This window comes from Euleptes europaea, chromosome 5, assembly GCF_029931775.1.
Source record: "Euleptes europaea isolate rEulEur1 chromosome 5, rEulEur1.hap1, whole genome shotgun sequence".
Classification (NCBI taxonomy): domain Eukaryota; kingdom Metazoa; phylum Chordata; class Lepidosauria; order Squamata; family Sphaerodactylidae; genus Euleptes; species Euleptes europaea.
This window is the reverse complement of record NC_079316.1, coordinates 82,220,474-82,247,997: the sequence shown is the minus strand read 5'-3', so window position 1 is coordinate 82,247,997 and position 27,524 is coordinate 82,220,474. Positions and strand designations below refer to the sequence as shown.

General features: G+C 46.2%; 1 protein-coding gene across 3 annotated transcripts in view; it reads right to left on the bottom strand.

Annotated features, from left to right (window-relative positions):
• The window catches only part of HTR7 (5-hydroxytryptamine receptor 7), a 74,963-nt gene that overhangs the window by 8,979 nt on the left and 38,460 nt on the right, over window positions 1-27,524 (bottom strand). For 2 of the 3 annotated variants that reach the window (XM_056850050.1, XM_056850051.1), the window contains exon 2: window positions 7,804-8,553. In XM_056850050.1, the coding sequence (XP_056706028.1) occupies window positions 7,804-8,553 (750 nt within the window). Of the gene's footprint in view, window positions 1-7,767; window positions 8,554-27,524 lie in introns of those variants that run through there. The other variant, XM_056850052.1, reaches the window with a different exon arrangement.

Here is a 27,524-nt window from a genome sequence, read left to right as displayed (position 1 = left end):
ACAGTAAGACACGCTCACGGGTCTCAATTTCTTCACCGTTACACGGGCAAGTTCTTTTGGAGAAGGGGATTTTCCTATATCTGCCTTCTACGACAGCCAATGGCAAAGCTCCACACCTGGCTAACGTGAAAGCTCTTCTAAATTTATTCACCTCCGATGTCGTCAGATATGGGGCTGCCCTCATCAAATACTTGGATTCCTGTAAGGCTATAAAACCAGGCGATCTGGCAAGGTCATGCTGCCTCTCAGTGTCTTCTACTCTTTGCCTAACTATTTTTTTAAACAGCTCTTCACTCCTTTGTGCCTTATACTAAATCAGACCAAAGGTCTATCAAGGTAAGTATTGTCTACTCTAACTGGCAGTGGCTCTCCAAGTTCTCAGGTCTTTCATACTGCCCACTACTTGATCTTTTTAACTGAAGATGCTGGAGATTGAAACGGGAACCTTCTGCATACAAAGCAGATGTTCTACCATTAAGCCATAGCCCCGCCCAAGGATACTTCCAGCATGCCCAGGGTTGGGTTGCACCTTCCAGAGAACGAAAAATTGGGCAGGATGAGAAGTTAGGGAAGTGGCCTCAGAAAGGAAGCGGCAGCATACCTTAAACAAACATTCAGTATTTACAAGTGATCTGGCCAATCAGTGAGCAGAATTCACTAATCATAATCTCAGGGCCATTTTTAGATTATTCTGGTGGAAACCACTGCAGCAAGGCTCCTTCCCACACCAGTGTGGTATAGTGGTTACTGCTGGACTAGGATATAGGAGGCCCTGGTTTGAATTCCCACTCTTCCTTTTCTGCCCTATACAAATAATTGTACAGATGAAATACATACATACATACATACATACATACATACATATGAGCCCCATGGCGCAGAGTGGTAAGCTGCAGTACTGCAGTCCAAGCTCTGCTCACGACCTGAGTTCGATCCTGACGGAAGTCGGTTTCAGGTAGCCGGCTTAAGGTTGACTCAGCCTTCCATCCTTCCGAGGTCGGTGAAATGAGTACCCGGCTTGCTGGGGGTAAAGGGAAGATGACTGGGGAAGGCACTGGCAAACCACCCCATAAATAAAGTCTGCCTAGTAAACGTCAGGATGTGACGTCACCCCATGGGTCAGGAATGACCTGGTGCTTGCACAGGGGACCTTTACCTTTACCTTACTTTACCTATACACACACACACACATATATATTTGTGTGTGTGTGTATCCATATTAGATAATATTCTCTCTCGATAGATAGATAGTGTAACAACATAACAAAATTGGGTAACAACTTAAATGTCCCAGTGATGGGTGCATGATCTAATATTACAAAATAAATAACAGAATTAACACCATATAAACAATAGATGAAAAAAAGATAAATGTCAACATTTATACTTAGAAACATAAGGCAATAAAAGGAGCCCAAATATCCATTCCATGAGGGATAATGCTAAAATGGGAAGGAGCCCTAACATGGGCTCAGTCAGGATAGCTGCCATAGGTATAAATGCTGCAAAGTACTTTGGCAATCCCCAATTTCTCCAGCTCTCTTTGAATTTAATATTTCTGCTCATACTGAGACGTAAAGGTCAAAACCATGACCTCCACCAGTATCATAAGAACATAAGAAAGGCCCTGCTGGATCACACCAAGGCCCATCAAGTCCAGCAGTCTGCTCACACAGTGGCCAACCAGGTGCCTCTAGGAAGCCACAAACAAGACGAGTGCAGCAGCACCATCCTGCCTGTGTGCCACCACACCCAAAATAATAGGCATGCTCCTCGCATACTAGAGAGAACAGATGAGCAGCATAACTAGTATCCATTCTAACTAATAGCCATGAATACCCCTCTCCTCCATGAATATGTCCACTCCCCTCTTAAAGCCTTCCAAGCTGGCACCCATCACCACATCCTGGGGCAGGGAGCTCCACAATTTATCAATACATGACAAGCCCCACAGTAACCATGGACAAGAAGGGTTAAATGCAACTACAGTAATTCTTTCCACACTATGTGTTCCTACTTTCCTGCCAAAAAGCTAGATTTGAAGGGTGCCACTGATAAGCAATTGCCTCATCCATTCAAGGGCTGCTGGTGGTACATTTATTTCAAATTATTTGGCTTGTCTCTCATCCTGAAAAATATGGGACAGGAAAATACCATCTGTAGAGGAGGAGAAAATCAAATGCTAGGCTTTTATGTGGTCTAAACAGCAGAGTAACAGATAGGTGGATTGAGGATGCTGAGCCTTAAATGTATGAAAAATAAGCGCAGAAAAACTTCGTCAACGCTACCATTTCTCTGTACTTGCAATCATCCTTTCGTGATACCCTTGACCGAAGAACAGTACACTCCTTCTATCTGGGAGTCGTCCTCTTCCACCGAGTGTGCAGCTTTGGGAGGGACGCACACGGAGCGGTGGGGGAGGCAGGGGACACCCACCTAGCAACCCAACTTGTCAATTTTAAATACATGTTTAATATTAGTTGGTGACAAATGGGAAATCCACAACACTTACAGGAGAGGGAAATTCCTTCGGCAATCCCACTGGCCAGTTTCTCCTTCCTCCCCCATCATTGATTTCTCTCCCCTTTCCTTCCCCCACTCCCCAATTACTACTTTTCCTCCCTTCATAATCCAGAAACTCTTCTCAACCACTGCAGGCTCTCACTTTCTCCCCTCTCCCTTCCCCTCCCAGTCACCACTTTGTCTGCGTTATCCATTCTAATTACTGCTCTTTCTCCCTTTTCTGCCCTATTCCCTGACTGCCTCTTCTTTCTCTGCCCTGGTGCCCAACTGCCACTTTCTCTCCCTTCTCCCCACCTCATTTTCTTTACTTTTCCTTGCTGCCACACTCGCCTCACCATTCTTCCCCCCAAAAAAACCCCTCCTAATCTGCCAAAGTTGCCTAGATCAAGCCTCCAGGTCATGATTTTGTTGCTAAGCAACAAATCCCAAATCCCATAATCCCAAATGAGATCTCATACTCAGTTTGGGGGGTGTTTAAACCCCCAATGGTCTTCTAATGTTTGAGTTTTTCCCCCTGCAAACCTGGAGCTTTTCTAGGTTGCAGAAACACCCTCTCCCTGGACTGACTCTGGCCCTATTGTGCAGATATTTTGATCCGCAAGTTAGGGCCAGGTTCAGTATTAAATATAAAATACTGCTTGCTTGTGACAGAATAGCTATTGTGGATGTAGCTTATCCTTAATTTTGAAATTCTTCTTCCTACATCCCAACCTGTGCTCCAAATCTTCAAGGAAATATAAAGATGCCAGTTCAGAATGAATACAATTGGCTGTGTGATATGCATCACTGTGGCTACAGCAAAGAAAATTCAGTGAAGCCAAGCCTGGTGCCGCCGTCCCCACCTTTCTACCTCTTGTGCCCTATAATGGGAGTAGCCCAGTCCAAGAATTTCATGAGGTCAACTATTTTGCACCTTTTCTTTGGCCAACCGTTCACTTATCTTACACATACCTAAAAATCTCTTTCAGTTCATTTCTAATCCTCAGCTTGTCTCACATACAGGGCTGGTCAATTTCCTGGGCACTCACGTACATGGGTGATAGGGTTGCCAACCTCCAAGTTTTACAACTGAACTCCAGGCAAGAGAGATCAGTTCATCGGGAGAAAATGGCTGCTTTGGAAGGTGAACTCTATGGCGTAATACCCCAATGAAGTCCCTCCGCTCCCCAAACCCTCCCCTCCTCAGGCCCCACCCCCAAAATCTCCAGGTATTTCTCCACCTGGACCTGGCAAGCCTAATGGGCGACTAAATATTGACCCTTAGCCACAAGTCCATAGCTACAGAAGGGCATACTGGGTCGAAGCCCAAACCATAATGGCGCCTCTAGCAGTTGCGCCACTGTCTCGTCCGTGCATACCTGTATTTGCACCTGGGCAGGGCCTGTCATGGGTTATAAATTTCCAGTGTCCAGGAAGGCTCCAACAGAGTGAGCCCAGTCTCCTATCTCATCTCCATCTCCAGGGAGCCTTTTCCTGTGCTGCAGCAAAAACAATCTTACCCGTAGCCTACCCAGCCATTACCGAACACAGGAAAAGGCAGTGGAGCAGCCCAATGGTGCACCTGCAGCCCCAGCCAAAACTGGGAGGGACAGTGGCTCTGCTGGTGGAGGTGCCGTTTGGGGGGAAGTAAGGCCAGGGAGCCCCGTGGCGCAGAGTAGTAAGCTGCAGTACTGCAGTCCAAGCTCTGCTCACAACCTGAGTTCGATCCCAACGGAAGTCGGTTTCAGGTAGCCGGCTCAAGGTTGACTCAGCCTTCCATCCTTCCGAAGTCGGTGAAATGAGTACCCAGCTTGCTGGGGGTAAAGGGAAGATGACTGGGGAAGGTACTGGCAAACCACCCCGCAAACAAAGTCTGCCTAGTAAACGTCGGGATGTGACGTCCCCCCATGGGTCAGGAATGACTCGGTGCTTGCACAGGGGACCTTTACCTTTACCTTTTTAAGGTCAGGGAAGCCAGCCTGACTGTGGCAGTGTCGCCCCAGTACAATCTCCCCCCAGCTGTGCAAGATTGCTTGTGCTTAGATCCTGCTTGTGCTTCAGGCTGGAGGGAATGGTGTAGTTAAAAGCAGATGATCTCTTCTGTCTCCTTGAATAAAAATCTTGCTTAGGTAAGCCATTTAAAATATTGCCAGGGGGCATGTTCAAGTTTCCTTAGAGTTTTGTCTTAGGCTACATAGTGAACAAATAAGGAACAAAACTATCACATATATGCAACTGTTCTTGACTGAGTCTCTTTTCTGCTGCTTGTCACTATCCCTATTTTTTGCATTTTTTGGAGATAGCTTGTTAAAAACTTAGTGTGAGCTGTCCTTCTTCAGGGTTTAGCTCCTTCTCCGGAGTGTCTAGAAAAGGCATCTGCATGTAAAGGCATGCACATGAATACAGACAGTGCAATCCTAAACAGAGCTTTGACTTCAATAACTGCAAAACAATTGTCTGGCACTTTATAACCTCATATCCTCCAACTTTTCACAGGAAAAAATACTCATGTATACTAGTTATAACACTTTTATCACAATCATATGCACTGAGAAATACGTTCCACTATATTTTCTTTCAGGTAAGCACGCATAAGGTTGTAGCCTCAGAGTGCAATCCTAAATAGAATTACACCCTTTTCAGCCCGTTAGTCTACCACCAAGATCTCCATCTGAGCTTCCTTCTACTGTTGCACATTGCTAAAGGTTCTTTTCTACCTGTTGTATGCACGTTAATTCACTTTGGAACAGTCTGTCTTGCACGGATTGACAAGCTAAGAGTGTTTGTTGTTTAGGCTAAAGACACACTTCTGAGATTCCTCCAGGCACTACTTATAATCAAGCTTCTCTCTGCAGGCTTAAGGCCTAGAAACTTGACTTCTAAAAAGTGAATGCTGAAGTTCCCCCTGCCATCTTTATGCTGGCACAAGGCAATCGTGGAAACATTCAAGATACATGCCAATGTAATTCAAGGATGGATATATGCAAATCTATTTTAGTGTTAGGTTTAACAGTGTTGCAGCTCATAAATTAAAGCAGAGCTTCCTTAAATTTCCATTATATTTATTCACATATTTCTATCCCACCTTACACTGAAGCCTTAATGTATTAAGCCATTAAACTAGTGTGTAAGGTAATGGAAAATGGAAACTTCTGATTTAGTCATGGGATGCTCTAGGATTTGTGTAAACTTTAGGACGAGGGCTGCTGGGTCTCCATGATAAAAGGAGGTGGCTGGTCATTGCCTGCTTCTGCAAAACACCCCTGAACTTCTTTGGTGGTCTCCCATCCAAGTATTAATCAGGCTGACCCTGCTTGGCTCTCCAAGATCTGACAAGATCAGGCTAGCTTGAGCTATCCAGGTCAGGGTGGTTATATTTTTACCCCAGCAGATATCCAATCATTTTTAAAACAAACCTTTTGGGTTATATTAAAACACTGTGAATGAAGAGTAGTGGATAAAATAAGGGTAAAATAATCATCCCTGGCATTAACTCTGGGGAATATATTTCCTAAAACAAGCCTGTACCACCTGTGGCCCACCAATCTAGCAACCAATGTTCTAAGATTTGTGTAACCATAGGACTAGGGCTGCTAGGTCTCCATGATTAACAGGTTTGGGGGTGGGAACATGGTGGGGCAACATCTGCTGTGTCACTTCCAGGGAAAACTCAGAAGTGAAGTAGCCTAGGCTCAAGGAATTGCCAAAAACTGATGAACTTGATCCAGTGGTACCAGCTCTTCAAAGTCTGGTGGGAAAATTCTGATAGTTTCCAACAAATTTGCCAGCATGGTGCCATAGCTTGATCTATTGTAAATTAGTGAACAGCACAGTTGAAGGGGCCCACCTCTAGCGCCCCCCTGCTGCCCTCTTGCCTCTTAGTGCCCCCCTAGGTAATCCCACCGCCCCCCAGGGGGTGGTACTGCTCACTTTGGGAATCACTGCTGTAGACCTTTGTATCCCCAAAGACACTTAGGCCCTTTTTAGATTACCATTCTAAACCGGATGTCATCCGTTTGTTAGCCCGTTTCCGAGTAAAGCAATACAGAGACGGGCGTTTCATACAGCTCATTTCAATCTGTCTATGAGCTGACTCTAAAGCGCTTTGGCCTTTTCAAACAGTGACGCTTCAGAAAGGTGTTTTTTTAAGCCTAGAAGATTGTTCGTGGAAGCCCACATAGAATAGGCATGCATCTAATCATTCTCAGACAATTCTCCACACCAAGTAACCATTTACCATATTATGGCCACTTACAGAAAAGTGCAAGAAACCACACAGATCCAATCATGTGTAATGTCCAGCTATACAGTAAAGGCGATGGTCTTGTTTACCAAAGATTCACTGCGACCAGAAATTTGGAGTAGCAAGAATATAATAAAAATCAGCTGTTCACATAGTTTAATGCTCCAGTGCGCGGTTGCTTATGCTCACCGGATAACATTACAAGTGGCCAACAAAATATATAGCAAGACAGTAATCACTACAAACATCTTAAGATTAGCATTCATTAAAAAAAGAGCTGTTTAAATACAAGGACTCTGGATATCCCAGTACTCCAATGGTTGATCAATAGGGTTGCAAGGTCCCTCTTTGCCACCGGCTGGAGGTTTTTGGAGCAGAGCCTGAGGCGGGGTTTGGGAGCTCAGTTGGGAGCTCAGTTGTAATAGCAGGAGATCTCCAGCTGGTACAACTCAGCGTTTGTGATAACTGGATTCGATTTACAGTTTGTGCTTGTTAGTGTAAAGCTTGGACTTTTCCTTCGCATTCTGCGTGTTTGTGATATATTCTGCATGTTTCTTTCATGTTCATGTTGTTGAAAAAAATATAGAATGAGACACAATTGGATTTTGTTATGAACGTATTCATTATAGAATTATTAAGTACATACAGTGGTTACTTTATATAACCATCAGTGCTGTCTTGTTAGTACCTGGAGGTTGGCAACCCTATTGATCAAACCGTGAAGACCTTGAAGATACTGCCTCAGGACATGCTTAAAATAACATTTACAGTGGTTGAATAGCACCTCCCATCCCAGCCTTGCTAGCGAACCCTGGGAAATTGCTGCTGGGTGTGTGTGGTGGTGAGTGTAGGTCTCTCCTACAGAATTCTAGTATTATCAACCAAATATAATGGCCAGGCTTCTTCAGAGGAAGCAGTGACAAACTAGCAGAAAACAAATTCTTTAAGATCTGCCCTTGGTTAAAAGATGATCATGTACATGTTTGATTTTACTTGAAAAAAGAAACATATACCTCTGAAACTATGGAATAAATGTAGTAGATGGCAAATGACCTTACAGAATAAACTCTGGCTTTTCAGCAAGCTTCAGGGCCTCATGCATTCCTGCAGCAGATAGCTTACGGTTGATATTCCTATATCTGCACTGCAGCAGATTGCGATAGGTGGTCCTCAGGTCCCGGTTGAAGAAAGCATATATAAAGGGGTTGATAAGAGAGTTTGCATAACCCAGCCACAGGAAAGTCCTCTCGACCCACAACGGGATGCAACTACAAGACCTTCCACAGATAAAGGGTCTAGCCGTGGATAGGATGAAAAAGGGCAGCCAGCACACAGTGAAGGCCCCGACGATAATTCCAAGGGTGGTTGCAGCTTTCTGCTCCCTCTTGAAAATGGAAATGTTCCTCCGTTCCTGCTTAAGCAGCCGCGAAAAATTTGTGCATTCTTCTGAATCCTTGTGCAGTTTGACAATGCCGTTTGCGGAAACAATCCCTTCGTTTTCTTCGGGCCGCGGGAAGCCAGCGAACTTGTGTTTGGCGGCACTCTTCTTGGCGGCCTTGAAGATTTGGTAGTACATGAAAAGCATAACGGACATGGGGATGTAAAAAGCAACCGCGGTGGAATAAATCGTATAACCAAAGTCTTGACTTATTAAACACACTTTGCCATCATTAATGTTTTGAGCCCAGCCGAAGAGAGGCGGCAAAGTGATTGAAGCCGACAGCAGCCATACACAAAGGATCATTTTTGCCATGCACTTCCCATTTTGCCTTACGGGATAGGTGAGAGGCCTGGTTATACCAAGATACCTAAAAAAAGAGAGAGAAAAGAAGGCTGAGTTAATACATGCTTGAGGTTTGTTTGTTTGGGGACAAACCCACTTCAATTTTAAGATGCAGTAAGGAAAATCACAAGGACTGAAAGAGAAAAACGACTACAAATTATTTCGATCTGTTTAAAACAATAAAACAAATAGTTTGTGTGTCTGCAACAACTTGTTTCTAGCTAATAGAATAAAAAGTAATGTATAAACTGATAAAAAAATTTCTTTTTTTAATATGTATTGATTTTAACTGTTTATACATAACAATTGATGTTAAAGTGCTTTACAGTAACTCCATTCTAACAAAATATCCTCCAACAGGCCAAGAACATTCCCCAACTACAAAATTAAAATGGGATGTGTGTCAGACAAGCAACATAACCAATGCAAAGCTGCACAAAAGACGAGCTGGAGGGAAAATGGATTCAAGTCAGTACAAATATCTGTTGGTGTGTATTTTGTGTCTAGCATGAGTAGAATTCTTGGCTTTCTCAGGTTTCTTTACAGTGTGCTGGCTTCTGCCCCAAACACTGCTCTATGTGGGTACTGAGATCAGTAGCATATTACACATTCGTTGGCTTGTCTTCACCCACTATATAATGCCATTCATTTCATGTGCCTTCCCACCGAAGCATATTGCAACAGATTAAAATGTAAATTGAATTAGGGCCAACGGTTAACATTATTTCAGATCACCCCACTCTGGCTAAAGGATCAAGCTGCAGCTAGGGTTGCCAGCCCTCTGGCTGACAATCCCTGGGAGCACGGAAGGGGCAGAGACTGTTGGACATCACTTCCTGTTTCAGGAAACTCTAGCAATTTTCAGATATCTAGTGCAAAACTTGGAGATTTGGAAATTCCTAGAGAGCCCTGATGTCATGTTTTGTGTTGGAACAGGAAATGATGTCATGATGCTCTAGGAATCAACAAATCTCTATGGGTTTTCACCTCAGAAATTTGAAAATTCCTAGAGTGTCACAATGTCACCTCTTGTTCAGAAACAGGAGGTGCTGTCCCATCACCATTTCCCCCCAGCCACTCCACTGAGCAATGGTGAGAGTCAAGGTGCGTCACCAGGACATCGTTCTCTGGAACCTGATAAGTGGCAACCCTAAGCTGAACCAGCAGGCTGGAGAAAGTCTGGTGGTACCTCCTCACACACAGAGGTATTTTTTGCATTGTCGCTCTAGCCTCCTTTATTCCCCATTTCAGCCAAGATCAAATTTTTCAGTATGCACGATATCTCATTCCTTGGAAGCTCAACACTGTTTCGTCGCAAAACGAACCCGGCTTTTCCCATTCCTCTTCTGGCCCGAATTAAACCGTTCATCCTGGCTCATTCCAGAGTCACAGAGCGTGCATACTCCGTTCTTGGGTTGAGCTTCCCCACACCATCACACCCACCCTTTTCCAACCCCCTCTTCAAAGCAGCATGCAGGGAAAAACAGAAGATTGGCTTCTCTCACAGCCAATCACAAAACTGTGTAAAGAGGCAGGGATCCAAGTGCTTCCTGCTACCTCGGAGCTCTTTCTGAGCAAAAGAAAAGCCTTTTTAAAACGAGGCTTGGATTCCCCGCCCCGCTTTCAGATTGCTCCGTTTTTTGTTCTTAAAATGCTTTTTTATGTGGCAGTTGGGTTTGGGGGAAGGAAGCCTTGGTACCTACCGTGAAGGCTCTTTCTCTTCCGAGGCGAAGGGCATCTTACTGTTGGGTGTTTTCCCGCTGCTCCCAGGAGGCAGGACCAAAAAACGAACTTCCTGTCTCCTTGGCGGGAAGACCGCCCACCATCCTCAGTTACTGGCTTGCCTAGCTCCTAGAGAAGTGCTAAACAAAGACTGTGAACGGTATACATGTAAGGTAGGAAACAGGGTAGTTAAAAACAGTAAACAGTGAACCTAGGTGAACCCGGAGGGTTAACTGGGAACTGGACCGCATAACGAGCGGTAACTTGAAACTGATTGACACCCGCAGGGTATTGGCAAACTTGTAATTGAAGGAGAGGACGCCATCAACTTCCAGATATTTCGCCTATTAGGTCAAGATGCGTCTTGGTCTGTAGGTATGAAGATCCTTAACCGGGTGGGCCAGATGCCCTTCGCCTCGGAAGAGAAAGAGCCTTCACGGTAGGTACCAAGGCTTCCTTCTCCTCCGAGGCAAGGGCATCTTACTGTTGGGACCTTCTAGAGCTCCCAGATTGGGTGGGTCAGTTTTCTTCCAGCACGTGCTGCAGGACCCTGCGTCCGAAGGCCGCCTGAGCGGATGACCAGGTGTTAATCCTGTAGTGCTTGATGAAGGTGCTGATAGTAGACCAAGTAGCTGCACGACAGATTTCTTCAACTGGGGCCTGTCTGTTGAAGGCTGCTGAGGTCGCTGAGCTGCGAAGTGAGTGAGCGGTGATGCCCTCTGGAGGAGTGACCTTAGCGGCCTTGTAGGCCTCTAGAATGCATCGGCGCAGAGTGTAGCTTATGGAGGCGGAAGACATTCTGAGTCCCTTGTTGGGCTTGGAAATGTTGATGAACATAGCATCGGATTTCCTGAATTCCTCAGTTCTATCGATGTAAATTCGAAGAGCTCTGCGCAAATCTAGGGTATGCCACGACTTTTCCGCCTGGCAGGACGGTTTTGGACAAAATGAAGGTAGACAAATGTCCTGGGATCTATGAAAGGAGGAGTTTACTTTAGGGAGGAAGGCTGGATCCAATCTCAAGACGACCTTATCTTTGTGGAAGGTACAGAGCCCTTTATGGATTGAAAGGGCTCTGAGCTCCGAAACTCTGCGAGCCGAAGTAATAGCAGTTAAAAACAAGACCTTCATCCGGAGGAATTGTAAAGGTATCGTACGTAGCGGCTCGAAGGGAGCTGAGGTGAGTGCTTTCAGGACAAGGTTCAGCTTCCAAGTGGGAAAGCGGTGGATGGTCGGAGGACGAATGTGTGTGACGCCTTTTAGGAATGCAGCGATGTCCCTATGTTGAGAGGTAGGGACGCCCCCTACTGAAGGAATGACAGTTGAAATGGCTGCAATCTGTCGTTTGAGGGTGGAGGCCGATAATTTCAGTCTTATGCCTTCCTGGAGGAACTCCAAAATTGAATTGACCCCTGGGTTTAGGGGGTCGACTTTCTTTCTCTGTCCCCACCTGACGAAGGCCTTCCAGGATGCTGTGTAGATTCGCCGTGTAGAAGGCTTACGTGCTTCTAGAATGGTAGTCACCACGTCATGTGAGTATCCGCATGCTAGGAGTCTTGCGCGCTCAAGAGCCATGCGGTCAAGCAGAACCACTGGGGCTTTGGGTGGTTCAAAGGACCTTGCTGAAGCATAGTTGGAGTGACTGGTATCTTCCATGGTTCTTGTATGGAGAGTCTGCGGAGGGTTGCAAACCAGGGTCTCCGCGGCCAAAAGGGAGCTACCAAGAGAACCGTGGCTCCCTCCTGCTGGATCTTGTGTAGAACTCTGGGAAGAAGTGGAATGGGCGGGAAGGCGAATAATAGCCCCTGAGGCCACGGGAGAAGAAGTGCGTCTGTTCCCTCTGCTCTCGGGTGGTAGTACCTGGAGAAGAACCGAGGGGTCTGGTGGTTGGTGGCAGACGCGAAGAGATCTATTGTGGGTTGACCGAATCTGTCTGTGATGGCTTGGAATGTCATCCTGTTTAGTGACCACTCGCCCTCCTCTACTGTCTGGCGGCTTAGCCAGTCCGCTTTGGTATTCAGGACTCCTCTGATGTGTTCTGCTCTTAACGAGAGGACGTTGGACTGTGCCCATTCGAAAATCAGTGAAGTTTCCTGGTGAAGCTTCGATGACCTGGTGCCTCCCTGTTTGTTGATATAAGCCTTCGTGGTCATGTTGTCTGATCGTATGAGGACGTGGTGGTGTTGAAGGTCGACTGAAAACGTTAGTAATGCCAGCCTCACCGCCCGAAGCTCCAGGAGGTTGATGTGGAGCTTCCTCTCCTGCGGAGACCAGCGCCCCTGTGCTACCTTGGAGTTGAGGGTAGCTCCCCATCCCTCCAGACTTGCGTCCGTGAAGAGCTGCAGTGGATCGTCGTGAAGATACTGCTGACCCTTGCATAGATTGTATGGGTTGGTCCACCAACGAAGGCTGTTCTTTACGAAGAATGATACCTGGATGAGTTTGTGTGTCTTGCGGGTGATATCCCTTTGGAAGGGACGGAGCATCCACTGAAGGGGACGAAGATGGAATCTTGCCCATGGTACGATGTTTATGGATGAGACCATGTGACCCATGAGCTTCGCTAGAGTCTTTAAGCTGGATCTTTTGTTCAGAATCGTGGCCTTGGCTAAGGTGACTATTTTGTGGATCCTTGGCTGAGGTAGGGAAAGGACGTTTGTGATTGAATTTATGTGAACTCCGAGATGGATGACCTTTTGGGAGGGTTCCAATGAGCTCTTTGCTAGGTTTAGAACATATCCGTGTTCTTGTAGAACCTGGGCTACTCTCCTGGTGTCCAGTAGGGACTGGTGACGAGATTGGGCGCATATCAGGATGTCGTCCAAGTAAGGGTGGACTTGAATGGATTCCTGCCGGAGGGAAGCCATGATGGTGACGAGGATCTTGGAGAAGACCAGGGCCCTGAGGAAAGTCCAAAGGGGAGTGCCCTGAACTGGTAGTGATCCTGGGCATAGGCAAAGCGGAGGTACCGTCTGTGGATAAGGTGGATGGGAACGTGAAGGTAGGCTTCTTTGAGGTCCAGCGCCGTCATGAAGGTTCCAGGGAGGAGGGATTCCACAATGGAACGCATTGTTTCCATTCGGAAACGCTTCTTTTGGATCCTGCGGTTTACAAATTTCAGGTCCAAAATTGCCCTCCAGTCCCCATTTGATTTGGGGACCGTGAAAAAGATGGAGTACACTCCCTGAAACCTTTCTTGGGCTGGAACTGGCTCTATGGCTGCCAATTGCTGCAGGTGGAGAATGGCCCGAAGCGTTCTTAGCTGTTTCTTTTTCTTTGTTGGCCATGGAGAAAGGATGAAGCGATCCGGAGGAGGGGTGGTAAACTCCAAGAGGTAGCCCCTGGAGATAATAGGCATTACCCAATTGTCGGGGTTTGATAGTTCCCACCTGTTTGAGAACGCCTGCAACCTTCCCCCAATGGGAAGAGAACTGGAGTCATTGGGAATTTGACTTGGAGAACTTGTCGGGTTTGTCCGAACGGGTTTGTTGACCTTGTCTAAGGAATCTGCCGCCCTTACGAAATGGCCGGAGGTTGTTGTGATTGCTCCATGAGCCTTTCCTGGACTCAGACCTGTACCTGAAGGGGACTCTGGGGTTACGAAAGGACTGATATCCAGATGGGCGATTGTCCTTTCTCAGTTGTTTCGGCATCACGTGTCTTTTATCTCTAGTTTCCACTAGGATTTTATCCAATTTTTCTCCGAATAGTCTCCCCTCTTGGATGGGGTAGGCCATCAATGAAGACTTGGCCAAGCCCTGAGCCATAGGGCTCTTCTGACGGAGGTGACAGATCTAGCTGAGAAAGAAATTGCATCTAAGGATGCATCTGCCATCAGGGAGGTTGCTTTAAGGACTCTTTCCAACCCAGCTGAGACCCGGTGGTTCGCCTCAGGAACCAGCTGTATAAGTTTCTTTAACCAGAGATAGGATGCTCTGGCAAAGATAGAAGTGATTGCATTCGCTTGGATGGCCATGGCAGCAGCCTCGTGAGCCTTCCTGGTTAAAGACTCTGCCTTCCTGTCTAATTGATCCCTGATGGAGCCGGCGCCATCCTCGGGAACTAGACCAGAGGTTTGTAAATCAATAACAGGTGCCTCCACAAGAGGGACCTTGAGAAGGGACATGGCATGAGGTGCCAGGGTGTAATTCTTTTTGACTCCTGCAGGGATTTGTTTGCCTGAAGTGGGGTTGTCCCATTCGTCTTTGACTGCCTGCAGAAAAAATTCTGGAAAAGGCACGGTGTTAGTCTGGGGCTTCTTTCTAGGGAAGCACTCCTGCACCCCTCTTTTGCGTTTTGGGGTAGGTTCCTCTAAGGCTTCCTGATCCTCATTGAGGTCCAGTGCCAGTAGGGCCTTAGCTAAAAGATTCTGGAAATCGTCCCCAGAAAACAGTCTCGGCTGTTGCTCATCTGAAGGCGGGATGTCTTCGTCTGAGTCATATTCCCCGTCTTCGCGTTCGTCTGGGTTTGAGGACTGATCCTCTTCAGAGGAAAGGGCCTCATCCTGAACAACTGTGGCCTGTACAGAAGCCTTCTTGGCCGCCTTGGTGGGCCACCTAGAAGTAGATGGGCCAGGTTCCAATTCGTCCCTATCTGTGCTAACAGGGTAGGAAGAGGAAGAATGTGGGGAGGTCTGCTGAACCACCCAGGGGAAGGGGGGGGAAAGCCTCATTTGGAAGGCTTGGAAGGCCTGCCATTGCCTCTGCAGGGCCAGGTTAACCAAGTCGCTAGCCTCTTCATTGGAATACATTCTCCCCTCACCCACAGCGCTCGAAGGGGGGGGATGCCACCTCCCGCCTGGAGCCCTCCTACCGGTAATCCAGTGAAGTTCAAAGGCTGCACCGAGGTCGCAGGCTGAACTGGAGCCGTCTTTTTAACTGTTGGAGCGCCTGAGGGTCTGGAGGAACCGGTCTTCGGTTTGTTGGAGCGTCTCTTCCTCCGTTGTGCGCCCGAGAGCGGCGCGACCTTCGGCGCTGATTTTCGCGCCTTTTTTCTTTGCGGCGCTGGCTCTCCCTCTTCCCCAGAAGGCGTCTCCGCGGCTCCCTCCCACTCCGATGAACCGCCAGGGCGGTCATTGGAGGGGTTTTGGGCGGAATGGACCAGCCCGCTAGCTTGATAATCTTCCACGGAGAGGAGGTCATCCTCCCTCCCCGTTGCTGCGTCGGCCATCTTGGCTGCCCGGCCGATGCCTTGCACCCCGCTCTAACCCGCTCTAGCGGGGAGAGGGGAACGAAAAAAGGGGGGGGGACAAAGAAGACCAACGGGGAGACAAACAAGGAAGACTCACAGTAACACAGGAATCGGCAGGAATGGAAAAGAGGTTTTGAATTTTAAAACGAGCTGGAGCTAAAACAGGTCGCTGCTCTCCGGACAAGGCAGGACAAAAAACTGAGGATGGTGGGCGGTCTTCCCGCCAAGGAGACAGGAAGTTCGTTTTTTGGTCCTGCCTCCTGGGAGCAGCGGGAAAACACCCAACAGTAAGATGCCCTTGCCTCGGAGGAGAAAGGAAATCTTCTCTTACGGGGAGCACTGCAAGGTAAGCCAATTACAGAGCAGCATTTAAAGGGGTGAGACTTGATTTGAGCTTGGGAGACGACTTTTCTGTATCCATGGTTCGATTAGCACACAGTTTCGTCCCTGATCATTCAAGCCAATGCATACACTTTCCCCCAACCCGGGTTTACTTTAATGTGCAATGAACCCAGGTCCAAGCAGGAAGATCCAGCCCATGCACAAAAGACCAAAGACTTCCAGGTCAGATTCACATGCTTTTCAGAGCAACTAGGTTAGGATATCCTCCTCTTGCCACTCCTTGCTGTTTCCAGATCATCTCCCCCTTCTTCTTCTGCCTTTTTCCCTGCCCCCTTCTCAGATGCCATGATGCTCATGCTTAAGCAGGAATCTGGTTCAAGGTCTTCTAATGCTCCAACCAATGTATTAGACCAGTGTTAGTCTACTAAAGATCTAATTCCCACCTGAATATGCATAAATTGAGTAAGCTTTCTATCAATATGCAGCCTGTTGATGACTTTCTTATATAAAGCTATGTTCTACAGATTTGTATTTGGATATTAACAAATTCAACAACAACAAAACAGATATCATTGTTATATACTCCAAATTGTGGTGTTGGGTCACTGTCTTGGGAGAACTTTGACTGCTATTCTGATCTCTGGAGCCACAGCAGCTAAGCACAGGGGCAAATATTTTGCTTGCATACCTTAATTCCCAGGTAGCACTGCAGACTGGGGGGGAGGGATATAGAGGTAAATGTTCTGCTTGCCCAGACATGAGGCATGCGGCAGCCTTTTGATAATGTGGGGAGTTGCACCACAAAATAAGTAGCACAGAAAAAAACCATGAGTGAGGGAAAGACAGGCAAACAAACTTGGGACCAAACCAGATTAGACATGACCAGATCTATTGATGAGTTTATGCTTCCTTAAAAGCTTCGAATTTGAAACTGGAGCAGGCAGAAATCCCTTTCCGTTTCTAGATGTATGTGTGTGAAGTGCTGTCAACTCACAGCTGACTTATGGCGTAGGGTTGCCAGGTCCCTCTTCACCACTGGTGGGAGGTTTTTGGGGGCAGAGCCTGAGGAGGGCAGGGTTTGAAGATGGGAGGGACTTCAATGCCATAGAGTCCAATTGCCAAAGTGGCCATTTTCTCCAGGTATGCAGATGGCTTTTCAAATATTTAGAGATAGGGTCCAGGACTCTGTTAATGCCCAATACAATTGGGTGTCCTGGTGGTGGAAATATACCTTTACGGATCTTGGCGAGATCAGGCTAACCTGGGCCATGCAGGTCAGGGGTCCGTTTCTAGGTACTATTTTAAAAATGAAACCTAGGAATCTACCGGAGCTAGCAAATCATGGCAATATATCGTTATTGCACTATAGTGACATAGCAACTGCTGTTTCCCAAAAAGAGCTCCCCACTCCCTATAGCGGAATGGGAGAAATGACGGGGGAGGGGGGAGAAGAGGCTGCAGGAAGTAGGGTTGCCAACCTCCAGGTACTAGCTGGAGATCTCATGCCATTACAACGGATCTCCAACTGACAGAGACCAGTTCACCTGGAGAAAATTGTGCCGCTTTGGCAATTGGACTCTATGGCGTTGAAGTCCCTCCCATCTCCAAACCCTGCCCTCCTCAGGCTCCACCCCCAAAATCTCCCACCGGTGGCAAAGAGGGACCTGGCAACCCTAGCAGGAAGGAAAATGGTGCCAGTATGGGCAGGAACTTCGAAAAATACACACCATCCTGTCCACACAATACGCAAGGTCCTTTGACTATGATCTTTCCAAAAAGATATCAAACTAGGTTTGGGGCAGAGAAGAAAACCCTGAAAGTGGATGATTAGGTAACAAAATCCTGTGGATAATCCATATTTTTAAAGTACAGTTTGGATGCCAAACTGCAGCATAACCTCTGTGCAGAAGCAGCTAAAGTAGGGTTGCCAGGTCCCTCTGCCCACATGATTGCTTCTCTTCGAACATTACCAGAGTGGCATGGGGAGCAGCCACACTATATCTAGGGTCCCTCTTCACCACCGACAGGAGGTTTTTGGGTAAGAGCCTGAGGAGGGCGGGGTTTGGGGAAGGGAAGAATGTCAATGCCATAGAGTCCAATGGCCAAAGCAGCCATCTTCTCTAGGTGAACTGATCTCTATCGGCTGGAGATCAGCTGTAATAGCAGGAGATCTCCAGCTAGTACCTGGAGGTTGGCAATCTTAAGCTAAAGACTCACACAGAATGATTCAGGTGGTGTTCTGGTTCAGGAAAAGAATGGCCCAATTTTTATCTCAGGTTCTGTTTGTGTTCATCCTGCTCAACATCTTTGTACTTTCCTTGAAAACAATCACACTTCACTTTTGAAATCTCCATTGGAGAAAATTATTCGAAGTACAGTAGTTGTTCTGCAGTGCGCCTTAACTGAAAATATTCCTCTTTGATATTTATAATGTCTCCATTGTGTTTAATGTGGTAAAATCAATCCGGAAGGAAATTAAATGTTTTCATCCTTTTAAAATGAATAAAGGTATTTTCTGCTATTATCAAGTCATGCTTCGGACAAGAACTATTTAGAACCGTTCCAAATCCGTTCCATGGTTTCATTAGTTCACAATCACTTTTGAAAATATGTTGCTGTTATTTCACTGCAAGATTGAGAGCTTTAAAAAAAAAACTCATCTATAAATTAAATGTGTTGAAATGTTTACAGCTTCCCCCCCCCCCTTAAGGAATAAAAGAAGCCTAACATAGTGGAAATTTTCACGATCCAAAACAGCACATAAGCCCTTTATGCAATACGTAGTCTTTGTGGCAATAGCAGAATAAAATTAATGATACCATTTATTTGTTCAAGATCTACAAACTATAACAGAATCACAGTTCCAAAGGTTTCTTGGAGACTCTGTACACATTCAGCCTAATTTGTAGACCAGCTTATTTAAATTTGGTAAGTGTGCTTATATAAATTCTTTCCCACAAGTTTCTTTCTTTCTTTTTTTTTTTTAAAGAACCATGGTTGAAACATCTACAATTCTCTGCATCTCCCACAGGATACCGTCTCTGGGGCACATTATGTGGAAGAGAACTTCAGGGAGAGGAGTGGTAGGTACCATGCAATTTTTACCAATGTGGGCAGAGTGCTTCCTCTCTTCTCTGCCTTTAAGATGGCAGAGACCTCCTTGAATCCAAGAGAAGAAAGTCCAACACGTGAGAAGGTTGCAATTTTAGAGAAGTATCGGCCATCCGGGGGCGGGAGGGAGAGAAGAAAAAGGTTGAACAACCAACCACATCAGAGAGAGCCACATGGAAGCGATGAAAGGCCAAGGCAGCTCAACAGGCTGACAGCAAATGACCTTCGTCATGCTGACATTCCCTTGAAGAACATGTGTCAGCAACGGAAGGGTAGAACTATACAGGACGGTATCAGGCTCAGTTCCTCAAGCAATCAAGGGGGGAGGCGGGGGGTCAATCAAAAGGCAGTGAGCAGGAGAGGGTGCTGAGCTATTCCTCCCCTTGCTGCTTTCCCACTGCAATGCTCTCCTCTTAGAGACTGGAAATAAGACTGGCAGAAGAAGGAAAAAGCGACCAGGGAGAGGTGGCTGAGGGGGAAGTCCTCAGACAGAAGAAGGGTTCAGTGCTCCTTCCCACTTGCAGGCAGAGGCGGATCTACTGTGAGACTAATGAAGTTTAAGCTTCAGGGCCCCTAATCGCAGAGGGGCCCCCTGAAGCAACTTTTTTTTTTAAATGAGTGGATTTCTCAACAAAATCGATGGAGATTTTTAGTGATAGAATCATAAGCCAATGGGTTGAAGTACTTAATATTGACTTTAGAATATGCTCTAATACCCATTTTATATGGCCTCATATAGTCCCTGTAATTGGTCAAATTTCAAAATTTTCTCGGGGGCTTGCAGCGCCCGAACCCCCAGCTGTAAGGGCTCTCTGGGCTCACCAGAATCTATTTGTAGCCTACATTTTGGCAGCTGGATCCTCGAATCCTTCATTGGTGCAGGGCTTAATAGTTCTATAGTTTTGTCACTGCATGGCCCATTTTCAAGGACTCCACCCCACCACCCTGTTCTCCACCGTTTGGGCCTCAAGGTCCTTGCAAGGGCAACAAGGCCCTTTGGACCTTGGTTGATGTTGCCCTATTGTTGCTGGTTGCATCACAGTTCAAGCTTCAGGGCCCCCAAAATGTAGGTCCGCCACTGCTTGCAGGCCTCCCTCCATTTTACACGTGGTCAGGGGCGGACTGGGCATTTAACTTATGGGGAATTTTTTTCTGGTGGGCTAGGCCATTGGTGGCCAGGTGGAAGCAGCGTCAAACCCCAGCAGCTCTGCCAGTTCTTAAGGGGGCATTTCATTCAGACTCTTCAGTGGTAGTGATTGCCAGCTCATCGATTGCCTCCTCCAGCACAGATGACGGTTTGCAGGGGGAAAGCAATGGGCGAGGCATTGCCTACGGCTGACACCCAGTACTGGCGTTAGCAGTAGGTGGGATGGGGTAGATGCCAAGGCCCGTCCCTGGTGTGAAATAACTGTGGGTTTGGTGTGAAATAACTGTGGGTTTTCTTTCCCCTCACATTGCAAATTTTGCACCACAGTAAACTGGAAAATGGCAGCTTTATTACTTTATGGTGATGGATGCTAAGCTCTCACCAAGGGGCCAAGGGACAATTTGCCCATCCTAACGACACACACTCCCATTGTCTTTGTTCCCAGAAAATCAGTGGTCAGTGTAGCAGATACAACATGAAAAAGAAGAAGGACATAAGAACATAAGAAAAGTCATGCTGGATCAGATCAAGGTCCATCAAGTCCAGCAGTCTGTTCACACAGTGGCCAACCAGGTGCCTCTAGGAAGCCCACAAACAAGACAACTGCAGCAACATAATCCTGCCTGTGTTCCACAGCACCTAATACAATAGGCATGCTCCTCTGATCCTGGAGAGAATAGGTATGCATCACGACTAGTATCCATTTTTACTAGCAGCCATGAATACCCCTCTCCTCCATGAACATGTCCACTCTCCTCTTAAAGCCGTCCAAGTTGGCAGCCATCACCACATCCTGGGGCAGGGAGTTCCACAATTTAAAGAAGAAGAAAAGTTGGTTTTTATATAATGATTTTCGCTAACTTTTAAGGAGAATCAAACCGGCTCACAATCTTCTTCCCTTCCTCTCCCCACAACAGACACCTTGTGAGGTAGGTGAGGCTGAGAGAGCTCTAAGAGAGCTGTGACTAGCCCAAGGTCATCCAGCTGGCTTCATGTTGGAGGAGTGGGGAAAACAACCCGGTTCTCCAGATTAGAGTCTGCCACTCATGTGGAAGAGTGGGGAATGAAACCCGGTTCTCCAGATTAGAGTCCACTGCTCCAAACCACCACTCTTAACCACTACACCATGATGGCTCTCTTTGGGTCACTCAACTTGCCTTACTCCAGGGCCATTTTCCCCTTCCCAATCAGCCCCTGTCAATTTTTGGCAGTGATCATGTTTGAAGATACAGTTCTAGTGTCATCACACTTGTGCCGTGACATCTACCTTAAGACTCATCATCCCAAATTCCCCTTCCCACAAAAAGTAATAAAGGAAAATGGGATTTATTGTTAACGGTCATTATATCTAGCTCTTTCTTGGCACCAAGATCCTTTAGCTATAAATACTTTCACATGAGCAGTGAATTGTGCTTGAGAGTTACATTTAGTCCCAGTTAAGGTCAACCTTGTCCCCAGTATATGTTTCTGAAGTGCCTAGCAGAGGCACTTAATGCATTCAAACATAAAGTAAAATTAAAAATCACAGGAGCAAACACACTGACCTAATTAAAATGCATTAGCCTTTAAGAAAGTCATAAGTGCAAAACTGTACTGGTCCCACAAATATGTCATTTGAGATTAAAATACATTGATCTACATAAAATGTATCCAGTTGTCTCCTGCAATGTATCTATTTTGGTTATAGATGATGTTTTGCAAAGATCAAACAGACACCAATCAAGTGACCTCGACATGATTCACCTCAATATACATGTACTATTAACCTTGAAAATTACGATACTTCTTTAACACAGTGATTTCCATTGAACTGTCTACTCTGCAAGCAAGTACATATATTTATCAGCCACATACAGTGGAAAATGGGCTCTTTAATATATTACCTTACGAATAAATTGCCCTCAAAAATTATGACAAGACATATCAAGTACTAGGTCTCACCCCTCTGCCTTACGACCACCTGAAGGGAGACTTTATGAGTAGGGTTGCCAGATCCGGATTGAGAAATACCTGGAGATTTTTTGGGGCGGAGCCTGAGGAGGACAGGGTTTGGGGAGGGGAGGGACTTCAATGCCATAGAGTCCAATTGCCAAAGCTACCATTTTCTCCAGTCGAACAATCTCTTTCGGCTGGAGATCAGTTGTAATAGCAGGAGATCTCCTGCTACTATCTGGAGGTTGCCAACACTACTCACAACAGCTCTATGTCTTCAACCTTCATGTACCTGTGGAACACCTCTGGAACTCTGGGACAGTGTGGTGACCACAGCCACATAATGGGTGCTGCAGGAGGTGGGGCCATTTTATGGCTGTCGCAGCTTACTTTCAGTCACACAATAAAGATCCTCGAGCTGTGGCGGCATCTTCTCCCTAAGCAACGTTTAAAAAAAAAAATCTGCACAGCCAAGCAAATATCCAATGGCCAAGCAGAAGCCTTGCTGGGCAAAAGAGCTACCTAACCCCACCCTCTTTCTAAAAACACTCGGCAGGTGCCTGGAAAGGTGCTGGTGGGTTCCAGGAGAAAAATGAAGGGTCCTAATTTGAAACGACAGACAAGCAAAACGACGTTTTTTTAATGCTTGGAGATGCAGTCTATGTTAAAAACTTTGGCTCAGGTCCTTTGTGGATACCTGCTACTGTGAGAACCGTCACAGGCCCTGTGTCTTATTCTGTCACCTTACAAGATGGAGGGATTGTGCGGAGACATGTGGACCAAATGAGAAGGCGTGTTGCCTTGTCTCCAACTGCACCTAGCATAGCATCCCAGGAGCAAGCCATCGGCCCTCACTGTCTGGGGTCTCTTGCAGACTTAGACAGACCAACTATAACATCTACCTGGGAGCAAGGTCACTAACAGTGAGAGGTTGGAAGAAACAGTGTCTCCTGTTGTTCCCAACGAGGGGGACTCTGATCATCCCATGCCTCCCACTATTACAGATATACTGAAAACACCACCACCTGTGGAGTTTTACACGGCAGAGATTTACACCAACTCATTTGAAAGATTATGTTGTATAAAGCTCTTCATGTTTTGCCCATTACTATTATTGTTATTATATTCTGGTTCGGGGAGTTTGTGTGTGTAAAGTGCCGTCAAGTCACAGCCGACTTATGGCGACCCTTTATGGGGTTTTCATGGCAAGAGACTAACAGAGGTGGTTTGCCAGTGCCTTCCTCTGCACAGCAACCCTGGTTTTCCTTGGTGGTCTCCCATCTAAATACTAACCAGGGCTGACCCTGCTTAGCTTCTGAGATCTGACGAGATCAGGCTAGCTTGGGCCATCCAGATGTCAGGTTGGGGAGTTTAGGTAAAACTTAATGGGGGGAGAATGTTGTAAAGTATACAAGAAACCTCTAGGGGGTGAGTTCAGATTTGCATGTTGTTAGTTGTGGCCCTCACCCCCTGGCCTAGAGGTTTCTTGTTTACATTGCAACTATTTTCTTTCTCTAGCAAAAGTTTCGATGTTATTATCTTTCTACAAGGCGCTCAGGGTGGTGTACATCATTTGGACTTTCTCCATTTTAGGCTCACAACTAGGGTTGCCAGCTTAGGGTTGGGAAATACCTGGAGAGTTTGAGGGCGGAGCCTGAGGAGGGCAGGGTTTGGAGAAGGGAGGGACTTCAATGCCATAGAGTCCAATGGCCAAAGTGGCCGTTTTCTCCAGGTGAACTGATCTCTATCAGCTGGAGATCAGACGTAATAGAAGATCTCCAGCCACCACCTGGAGGTTGGCAATGCTACTCACAACATTTCTATGTCAGGTTAAAAGGGGATGCTTGTAACTATAGATAATGAGCCCCAATTATGTTTATGTAACCACCTCTAAAAAGGCTATATAAATGCCTTGGGTGTATTCATTATCGCTTTTTTTCATTCTTTTATTTCTCATTCATTCTCCTCATTTCAGGGAACAATGATAAACAGGCCAACTCAGAAGTGAGTCCTGTGTTATTCAACAAGACTTACTCACAGGAAAGTGCATCACTCTCTCAATGCTCATGGGTTTCTTTTGATCTTCCTTCTTTTACCTTGCTTTATATTTCTGTCTTTTAGACCTGCCATTTCAGAGAACCTGTTTTATTCCGTTTTCATTCCAAAGCAATTTATAATCTCCAGCTGGCCATGAAGGCAGGTTCACAGCAGGTTTTCCCATTGCCCTTTATTTCCTCGCACATGGTGTTCTGATACCATTTTTAATTTCAACTCCCAAAGCACCACAGATGTTCTGTCCCCACACATCTTCATCTCTGCCTCAGAGTTCTCCTTTCTCTCGTCTGCTTCTTTCTGTCACTCCTTATTGCACCAATTCTTATAGCTCCACATACATTGCAGTCATCTTTCCTTTACCCTTCACTACAAATTATACAGAATGGTTTCCCCCGAGGTAAAAAAAGAGACAACATAAAATTGCTTTGTGACATTCAGCGGGAGAACTGGATGGATTGTACCCCATGTCAGATACAGAGATGGTTGCCAAGAGAAACATCCCACATTACAAATTACACATGCCTACAGTGTTGGGCTGTTTAAACAGCTGCCTTTATTTAGCAGACTGCTTCAGCACATTAAGATTTATTGTGAAATATATACGCAGTTCTTTTTTTTTCCCTTGCTGAATTATAGTCGTATTGATTACAAGACCAAGGGGGTTACCGCATCATGTATTCCCAGCGATGCATTAAGAGTTTGAAAATGTTATAAAAAATACTGTTCGCACTTTCTATGGGGGTTACCGCACTTGTATTCCCAGCGATGTATTAAGAGTTTGAAAATGTTATAAAAAATACTGTTCGCACTTTCTGTGTATTCCCACCGATGTATTAAGAGTTTGAAACTGTTATAAAAAATACCGTTCGCACTTTGTTTGGCCCCTTTAGCTGTGAAGACGTCTTCCAACCATTTTTTAGTTGTGGCATCCAAAAACCCTTTTAAAGCAATGGTTTTTATAACATTTTCAAACTCTTAATACATTGCTGGGAATACATAATGCGGTAACCCCCCAATACACATTTCTCCTGAAAAATAATAAGGCCACCACAGCTGATTCTAGGGCATGTTCTTACCAGCATTATTGCGGCTGGTAATTTTTTTTGTTTAGTGAACATTCCTTACACCACAAGTAGCACATGAACTATAAATTGATACCTGTCACTTTCACCTCTTTGGGAAAAGAAATTACCATCATTGGAAGCTGTTCTAGCTCCCTGTCCTTTCTTAAGCAACATTAAGAGTTGCCAACCTCCAGGTACTGGGGGAGAAAAAAGACACCTCTGTACTGGTATCGGGGGATTAGGAAATCAGTACAGGAGCGAAAAACACATATAAGTGCAAAGAATGTTTATATGCTACTGTGTCTAATATAATAAGCACTCATAAATACACAAAATGAACCACACACAAATACAATAAATCATGCACAAACATACAAAACCATCTCAGGGATGGTGGTAACCGGGAACAGTGGGAGCTGTCATTTCTCGCTGGGTCTCCGCTGATCTGCTTGTCGCCCAAGAGGCTTCCAAAGGTGCCGGAGAGGAGGGGATTTGGGGACGCGCTGCTGAGAGCAGGGTAAGGCTGGGCATGGGGCCTGGACATTTTAAACATGCGCTGCTTCATTCATTACTTGCCTTTGCTCTTCCCTTAGAGCAGGTTAAACCATGTAGTCATGAACTCAGCCTGTAATCTGAGAACTATCCATTGAAGCACAGCTTCACAGAAATCTGCACAGCAGAAGGCCGTACAAAATAGCTGCATAAAGGCTGTGTGGGTTATTCTGCACATCAGCCTCACAATAAACAGCGCAACCTCTGCATTTCTAGAATGTTGAGGATTACCCTGGGAAGTCTCAGTGGGCAAGAACCATATTAATCAGTCTGCCCACATGATTGCTTCTCTTCAAACATTACCAAAGTGGTATGGGGAGCAGCCACACTGTATCTAGGGTCCCTCTTCGTCACCGACAGGAGGTTTTTGGGTCAGAGCCTGAGGAGGGCGGGGTTTGGAGAGGGGAGGGACTTCAATGCCATAGAGCCCAATGGCCAAAGCGGCCATTTTCTCCAGGGGAACTGATCTCTATCGGCTGGAGATCAGTTGTAATAGCAGGAGATCTCCAGCTACTACCTGGAGGTTGGCAAACCTAGCTGTATCAGTTTCCTAGTAAAGTATGAACTGGGCCGCTGTGCATCTTTGCACCTGCAATAAATCCCAGTAGGAGGTCAGAGAAGGTGAGATCTGTGATCAGATCTTCCCAACTTTTTTAATGTGCGCATGTCAGGAGTGAACATCTATGGTTTGGATGCAATCAGGAGGGGAAAGGGGGCCTCCTTCTTCCACGAGCACCAGCTCCACTGATGCAAGAGGTAGGGAGGAGAACTATTTCACATTTCCCCTTCTCATTGCAGTGCACGGATCTTTGTGGCTAATAGTCCAATTGGGTCCCATGACCTTGGGATCAACAGGGACTTCTAGGGGGGAGAGTAATGCCAGAAATATCCGTACACCTTCTACTGATGGGTCATTGGTAGGGTTGCCAAGTCCCCCCTCTCCATCGGCAAGAGGTTTTTTGGGGGGTGGGGCGGGGTGATCGCACTTGCGTGCTACGCAATCATGTCACTTCCGGGTTCACCCCCGGAAGCGCTGCATTGCCGCATCTACTTTAGCACTCAAACCCCCAAAATGCTGGTGTTTTTTGGGGGGAAGGTTGATTGCTAAAGTGCCCGTGGCGATGCAGCGCTTCTGGGGGTGAACCTGGAATTGACATCATCGTAGCCACACGTGCAGGCAATCGACGCACCGGAGCAGCCAGGTGGATTGGCAGGCAATTGCCCGCTGAAACCACCCACCTGGCAACCCTAGTCATTGGGTCCAAGCCAAGATCACAGGTATATTCTGCATTATCTCTGAATTCACACTTCTGTGCAATGCAGTCAGCATTCATTAAATGCCTGCTTTGCAAATAAAGCCTTTAAAAGAACATACAGAAATTGCTACGCCAGTATTATGTTAAGTCCCAAATATCCATGTAACAGAAACTACAGAAAACCACATCCGAATGTGGGGTGGGTAGCAATCATCATCACCCTGGAAAGACTGAGGTTGGGGGTGGGCTGATCCTCATCCCCTACAGGGCTGAAAATCATGGCTTTATCGGTGCCATCCTAAGCAGAGCTACATCTTTTAAAGCCCACTGACTTCAATGGCTTTAGAAGGGTGTCACTCTTGTTTATGATGGCACTGGTACATACCTATACTAGTCATGATGCATACCTATTCTATGACTATACTAGTTGGGATGCATACCTATTCTATGCCTATACTAGTGCCGCTGCAGATTTTATGCAGAAATTTGCAGCAAATTATTAGTCCCTATTTTGACAAAAAAAGTCACTTTCCTGATTGTCTTAATGCTCTTTTCTTGCTGAATAATCACTCTCCTGCTATACTGGAGAAAGCAGCACAATTTCTGAGACTTGCTATTGACGTTC